General features: G+C 38.0%; 1 protein-coding gene across 8 annotated transcripts in view; it reads right to left on the bottom strand.

The window, feature by feature from the left end:
* ARID4A (AT-rich interaction domain 4A) overlaps nucleotides 1–7927 on the bottom strand; it is a 68243-nt gene that overhangs the window by 3570 nt on the left and 56746 nt on the right. For 4 of the 8 annotated variants that reach the window (XM_070594267.1, XM_070594268.1, XM_070594272.1 and 1 more), the window contains 3 exons: nucleotides 7632–7736; nucleotides 3298–3504; nucleotides 2318–2464 (listed from right to left, as the gene is read on the bottom strand). In XM_070594267.1, coding sequence (XP_070450368.1) covers nucleotides 2318–2464; nucleotides 3298–3504; nucleotides 7632–7736 — 459 coding nt within the window. Of the gene's footprint in view, nucleotides 1–2317; nucleotides 3138–3297; nucleotides 3505–7631; nucleotides 7737–7927 lie in introns of those variants that run through there. The other 4 variants (XM_070594269.1, XM_070594271.1, XR_011533038.1 and 1 more) reach the window with 3 other exon arrangements.

The raw sequence follows: 7927 nt of genomic DNA, 5'->3' as shown, positions 1-7927 counted from the left end.
GTAATTTCCTTTTTTTTTTTTTCTAAGAGCCCTCCCCTCCTGTTCCATCCTATTCCTGGGGTAGTTGCTTTCTAGGCCTGCTGAGCAGAGGTTATCCTAGAGCTTCCGTTCACCACCACCTTGAGGCCTTCCTTCCTGTTTTCCTGTGTGAGGTTCCTGGTTTGCTGGATTTCACGTTATCTTCTGAGCTTGGCTTCTAGTTTCTAGCGCCACCATTGAGAAATCTGACATGGGAAAACTGATGCTGTTCTAAGACCCATTTTTTTGTATGTACCTATATATGGTGACTTTCTAGAATCTTCTCTTTATCCATATGTGCTTTGGTGTGATTTCTTCCCCCCATTCTTTATAGAAGTCACAGTGGGTCTTTTCAGTCTTCTAACTCATATCCTTCAGTTCTAGAAGTTTCTCTTATAATATTTCTTTGATGACAACTTCCACCTGTTTATTCAGTGCTCTCTTTCTATAAATCCTATTATTCAGGAGTTGGATCTCCTGGCCAGATCCTGTTCTTCTCTCCTATTGTCTTTTTGACCTTCTACTGGGATTTCTTTAGCTTTGCTGTCTATCCCTTCCATTAAGTTTTTTTATTCCTCCTATCATATTTTTAATTTTTAAGACATCCTCATGTTCTCTGAATTTTATTAATAGTATCATACTCTTGTTTCAAGACTGCCATATCTTTCCTGTATCTCTGGATATTAACTATAGTTTGGTGTTTTTATATGGTACATTGTCTCTTTCTTCCAAGTTCCTTTTTATATTCATTTTCTACTTTGGTTTCCATCTTTATGTAGACACTTTCCTCAAATATTTAGTCTTGTGGCTTCCCTATTCAAGAGGGACATAGAAAGCTAACTGGAAGCTGTGCAGGAGTAGGCAGGGCTTTTCAAAGATGGGCAGCGCTCATGCAGTGACTGGCAAGGTTCTTGCTTTCTGGGTCAAGAACCTTCAAATGCTGGTGTCTATGTTAGACCACTTTTGTTGGGTCGGCCAGTTTCCCCAGAGGAACCCTGCAATCTCCTCCCAGGAATGAGCTTCAGCCTGGTTGCTGGCTTTCAGGGAGCCAAGAGGATAAGATCTTAGGCTGGAGAAGCGATAGGAGTCTCATCATTCAGTACAGCAAACTTTCACTCAAGCTCATTATTTCTGGTAGGCACTTCACCTTCACCTTCAGCTATGGCTGGTGTCCCTGAGTCTACAAGCCTGGTGATCCCTCTCAGCCTCCAATAAGTTAATCTAGTTTCTGCTAGAGTTGGGGAAAAAAGTAGTTTGCTTCAAAGGGTGGGAGGAAAGGATCCACTCTCCTTCCATTTTCAACCAGTCTCCATTTCTCAGCCTCACACCATATCTCTGCCCTCAGAGCTTTCCTGGGGTGAGGCGGTATGAACTGGCTTGCTTCTTGTTGTTTTATCCCACTCCAAGGATAAACAAGCTTAGGTTTTAGCATTCTCTCATCTGCTAGGATAGTTACAGTAGTCCATCTGCTGCTCAGCTTTCAAAAGATACGCTGTTGACATTTCTTGTCTGCCATAGTCTGCTGTCCCATTCTCTTGTCCTTGTGGGTAAACGGCTGTAATTTTCTTTACCGTTATTTTAGTGGGGCTTAGGGATTGAGTATAAATGAACATGTCAGTATTTAACTAGACGTCAATCCTTTACATTTTTAAGGTCTAGATCAGATACTACTCTCTCTCTGCATGACTACTCCAAAGAATCTCTCCTTCCCACAACTCCTAGACTTGTTAATATCACTCTTACGGTCCTCATCCACACTGTCCCCCTAGGGTTAAGATCTGTGAGGTCAGGTCTGCATCTCATTCATCTCTGTACTTCCACTGCCTGAAAGAGGGCATGGCACATGGTATGTATGCATTAATGTTTTGAGCTGAACTATCTTATACAGTAGTTGCGTAAGAAATGACTTACGATCCCAACAAGATAATCTCCTTGAGGATAAGCCACATGCCTATTCGTTTTGGTGAACCCCATAATAATAAATAGACTGCCTATTAATAGGCAGCCAATAATTGTTTGGGGAACAAAGAATGAATTTCAGAGGGAGGAAGCTCTTGAGAATCCACGTTTTGTAAAATCACATTTTGTAAAACAGTTCATGGTCTCTTTCAAGAGTCTCTTTCCAATTAATTCAGTTGTTGACTCACTTACTTCAACAAAAGCAACAAAGAAAACACTAAGAATCTGAAAACGACAATTAGTAAATGTGTACTATATTCAGAATGACTAACCTAAATCTTCTAAAATGATAGGATATATATTTGAAAAATAGGGAGAAGAAAAATTATAATCAAATTACCTTCTCTGTCTTTCTTTTTTAATCTTTTTCTCCTCCTGTCTATGGTTGCAACTTCAGACTTCAAAGACATGTAATATTTTCTGATTTCCTGTAGTTTTTCTTGGAGAAAAGAGATTCTCTCTGTACTGTTCATATTATCTAATTCATCTAAAAGGGAAAAAAAGTCATTTGGATTATAAAATAACTCTGTGAGAACAAAAGATGGCAGTTCTATCAAAAGTCCAACTCATAAATCAACAAAAGCTTTAGTCTATTAAAAACTATCAAAGTAAGCTAAATAAGGCTCAGTAAACAGGTAAGATATTAATTAAACTCAGGAAGAAGATTTCTTTATATATACAAAATTTTCTATACTAAACATGTATTACTTTTTTTTTTCCTCCTTCTTCTTGTCGCCAAAGCCCCCCAGTACATAGTTGTGTATTCTAGTTGTAGGTTCTTCTGGTTCTGCCATTTGGGATGCCACCTCAGCATGGCTTGATGAGCAGTGCCAGGTCCGTGCCCAGGATCTGAACCAGCGAGACCTTGGGCCACCGAAGCAGAGTGTGCAAACTTAACCATTCAGCCATGGGGCCGGCCCCTAAACATGTATTACTTAAATGATCAGAAAAACACAAGAAAACATCAACACACATCTATAGTTGTATATAATTGTAGTTATTTATCCAAATAGTTTCTTTGTATTGATATTTTCCTCATTTATTAATTTCCAATTGTCAACACTAGAAAGGGTGTTTCCGTTTCATCGATTTATATAAATCATACGTCTTATTTCATCACTGAAGATCTTCCTCCAGTCAATATTTATCAAGTTAGTATTCTGAAAAGACATGGATTTGCATTTAAGATAAGTGTTGATTATTGATCAGACATTTGGAATATCTAAATAAATGAATTTGCTAATCATCATCCCTTATTTTGGCATTTTAAGATATACAACACTTTACAATATATGTTGAAGTTTTCTTTAAGTTTCTTACTGAGTTGAAAGCTCCACTTATATGTCCGAGGGGATGAATTTGGATGTTTTTCTCTGTGTTTATCTTTTTCTCCATCTTTGATGTGAGGGGATATTCTTGCAGGAGATCGTGCAAGCTTCTGTGGCTTAGACACAGTAAGATGCTTGACTGGGGTACATTTACTGGAATTGTCTAGGACAGGGAGATCTTCACTATCACTGCTTTGTCCTAGAATAAGAAAAAACTGACTCAGAATTATAAATGATAAAAATCTCAACTATTAAAATGCAACAGACTCAGATTTACACTTTTTGGTATCCTACAGAAATAAGTGCACAAATGCACAAAGTTTGTAACAGTGAAAAAGTGGAAATAACTTAATGCCCACCAACAGGGAAATGGCTAAAAATGATATACTATTGAGTACTTTGCTAAAGGTGTTAAAAAGAATGAGCTACAGTTCCTAAAAACAAAAATGGCAAAATATCCAATATATATTGTTAAATGAAAAATCAAAGTTATAAAACCATATGCATGGTATTGCCCCATTTATGTTTAAAACAAAACATAAAAACAACCCAAAAGACCAACTTAACCATACATATGAAAAAGCACAAAGCAGATGTTGATATGTACACATGCAACTTTAACTGATGTATCATAAACGTGAGCAGAGTTTTGTTTGCAGCTCTACATCCCTCTGCACCAAATCTGTACTGAGAGATGCTTTTGGTTTTCACTTAATGACAAATTAGAATTCTTTCTCAGTTTTACTTCCTTTTTTTCAAGGTCTACACCCTACTTCCACCCTACTCACTCTCAACGACCAACCTTGCCTTCTACTGAAAAGGCAAAGTTGAGGGTTATATACTCAGTTCCCCAGCCCCTCCCCTACCTCTCTGTCACTGTCCTTGGTTGTTTTTTTTTGGCCTCAAAGAGGAGACTGTTTCTGGGAAACTAATCGTTCCAACTATACTCTTGAAACCATTTACTCGCAGCTCCTCTGGAACATCCCAATGTTATTTTATCTTCAACTTCTTTTCCCAGAGTCGACCAACATGCTCATATCTTTCCAACCTTAGAGAGAGAGGGAGGGAAGGAGAAGAAAACTTCTCCTTTTATCTGGCACCTCTTTCCTTCTCTTTAGGGTCAAATTTCCTTTTTTTTTCTTTTTTCTTTTTTTCTTTTTTTTGCTGAGTAAGATCTGCCCTGAGCTAAGATCTGTACCAATACTCTTCTGTTTTGTATGTGAGTTGCCGCCACAGCGTGGCTGATGAGCAGTGTAGGTCCATGCCCAGGAAATGAACCCATGAACCTGGCCACAGAAGGGGAGCATGCTGAACTTAACCACTATGCCATGGGGCAGCCCCCAGGGTCAAATTTCTTGAAAGAGAAATTCTTCATTATCCTGATTTCCACACCTTCTAATCACATCTCTGTGCTCTTGTTAGGGTGCAAACACTCACTATTCACCAAATTCAATGAATGTATTTTAATCCTACTTGAATATTCTATGGAATTTGAAACTTCTTTCTTATTCAAATCTACTAGTGTTTACTGATTTTACTGATCTCTGATCAGTTTCTACTCTCCTCCTCCTGGACCATTTAAAGGGATATCCCACATACTTCTATTTTTGGTCCTTTTTCTTATCATTTTACAATTCTCCCATAGCAATCTCATCATCCTGCAATCCTTCTGACAACTGTCTTTTAAAAACTGACTTTCTTGGGGCCAGCCCAGTGGGTAGTGGTTAAACGCGCACACTCCACTTCAGTGGCCTGGGGTTCACCAGTTCAGATACTGGGCACAGACCCACACACTGCTTATCAAGCTGTGCTTTGACAGGTGTCCCATGTATAAAATAGAGGAAGATGGGCACAGATATTAGCTCAAGGCCAATCTTCCTCAGCAAAAAGAGGAGGGTTGGCAGCGGATGTTAACTCAGGGCTAATCTTCCTCAAAAAAACAAAAACAAAAACAAAAAAATGACTTTCTTCTAAGCTCCAGACCCTTATTTTTCTAATACTGGGTACTCTAACTCAACATTCCCTAAATTACTCTTCCAACAACCTGCTGCTCCTCCTGTATTCCACGTCAGTTAACCACTTCCTCATATTTAACTAATAACAACTTAGTCGTGGTGATTGTATTTCCCAAATCTCTTTGTCATTCCTTCTTTCACTACCTTAGTTAAGCTAAACATTCTTTCCAAAAAGTAAAATTGATTGTCTCCTTTCTTCCTTCCTTTTTAATCTTTTCAACTTTTTATTTTGAGACAATTTTCAAACTTACAAAAAAAGTTTTAAGAACAGTTACTAAGAAATGTTTTTCTGGAGGTGGCCCGGTAGCACAGTGGTTAAGTTTGCACACTCTGCTTTGGTGGCCTGGGGTTCGCAGGTTCAGATCCCAGGCATGGACATGCACACCATGCCATGCTGTGGTGGCATCCCACATACAAAATAGAGGAAGATTGGCAACAGATGTTAGCTCAGGGCCAATCTTCCTCACACACACACACACAAAAATGTTTTTCTGACTCATTTGAAGATAGGTTGCCTTGCCATATTTGAGTACTTCAGTGTTTATTTCTTACAAATAAGAACATTCTCCTTATGTTAGTTATGTATAAATTAGCCCCAAACTTAGCAGTTTAAAATTACAATTGTTTACTATCTCACATAGTTTCTGAGGGTCGGAATCTGGGAGCAGTGTGGCTGTGGGTTCTGGCTCAGGGAATCTTGTGATGTTACAGTCAAGCTTTTAGCCAAGGCTGTGGTCTCTGAAGACTTGACTGGCGCTGGAGGACATGCTTTTAAGATGGCTCACTCACATGGCTGTTGGCAGGATATGCTCAGCTCCTCACCGTGTGGGCCTCTCCAGAGCCTGCCTGAGTGTCCTCACACATGGCAGCTAACGTCCCCCAGAGCAAGTGATGCGAGGGAGAGCAAGGAGGAGTGTGCAGCGCCTTCTGTGACCTGTTCTCTCAAGTCATACTCAATCACATCCACTTTATTTTACTAGTTGGAAGTGAGTCACTAAATTCAGCCCACATTCGAGGGGAGGGAAGTAGGCTTTGCCTTTTGAAGGGAAGAACATCAACAAATTTGTGGATGTTTTTAAAACCATCACACTCCTACAGAACCATGATAAAACCATCAAAATCAGGAGATCAACACAGATTTATTACTACCATCTAATCCCCAGGTCCCAAACAAGTTTCTCTACTTGACTCGATAATGTCCTTTATAGCAAAATCATCCAGGTGAGAATCATATACTGCAATTAATTGTTCCATCTCATAAGTCTCCTTCATTCTGGCATAGTTCTGCTTTCTTTGACTTTCATAATCTTAACAATTTTTAAAATTACAGGCCAGTTATTTTATAGAATATCCTTCAGTTTGAATTTGCTGATTACATTTAGGTTATGCTTCTTTGACAGGAATATCATAGATACACTGCCAAGTTCTTCTTGCATCCTTTCAGGTACCTGATTTCAATTTGTCCCATTACTGGTGGTGTTCACTTTGATCATTTGACGAAAGTGGTGTCTGCCAGGCTAATGTACTGTAAAGTTACTCATCTTCCCCTTGAAATTTCTACCTTTCTAGTCTTATCTTCCATCACTCTTCCTTCCACTCTAGGTCTGTACTGTCCAGCCGGTAGCCACCTCTGACCACTGAGAACTTGAAATGTGGCTCAAAGGTTTTCATCTGAAATCGCTTTTATCTTAAATAAATTATATGCTCCTTCCTTAGAATATGTATCTACTGTAACCTAGAATTTCCCTTTCAGGCTTGTATGAAGGCATGTTTTGGAGGTAAAACTTTAATTTGTCAAAATAAACCATGTTTATTTCTACGATACTCTACAACTTAATTTTATTCTTTGTCAAACATAAGTCTGTTTTTCATGTAATCTATTCAATTCTTATTGATATACTAATTTTCTTATTGGTTTCAGTAAGAATTTTCTTTATTTCCCCATGTTTTAAAATTACCATGATACTATTTAGAAATCAGCTTTTATAGATTAAAGGAAACACCTCATTCAGAAATGTAAACTTAATTTGCTTTTACTACCACAGCAAATGTTTTCTTTTGTTCAAGATTCACAAATATGTTAATATTAAACTGCTTTATGTAAGAAATACAAATGAAATAAGCATAAAAAGTAATTACAGCTCTCCCAGCTCTAAATAAAATTGACAAGCACCTTCAGATTAAAAATTAATGGAAAAACTGCTATTTTCAGAATAAACCAAATTTATCTTTAAACTGACACAAATGATCAAGCCAACAAAATGCTGAAAAGACTAATTCTGTCTTAAAGCTAGCACTGAAGAGTACCAACCTGCTCCGTTCTTTTCATTCTTGGCTACAGCACTTGTTCGCTTTGGTGTACGCTTTTGCTTTTTTGCCAATAATCCGCTATTTCCATCACTTGGCCTTTTCTGACCTGAAACAAGGGGACAAAGAGAACTTGAGAAAAATCAAGAGCAAGTATATTTATTCTCCTGTGTACTCTACATAATTTTATATATATATATATATATATATATATATATATTTTTTTTTTTTTTTTAAAGAGAAAGGAAGGGAGGGAGGAAGGACGGAAAAGTGCTTTACAGATCAGCAGTCCCTACAACT

The sequence above is a fragment of the Equus przewalskii genome, chromosome 25 (assembly GCF_037783145.1).
Source record: "Equus przewalskii isolate Varuska chromosome 25, EquPr2, whole genome shotgun sequence".
In the NCBI taxonomy this organism is placed as follows: domain Eukaryota; kingdom Metazoa; phylum Chordata; class Mammalia; order Perissodactyla; family Equidae; genus Equus; species Equus przewalskii.
Note: the sequence above shows the minus strand (reverse complement) of the source record. Positions and strands in the feature narration are given on the sequence as shown.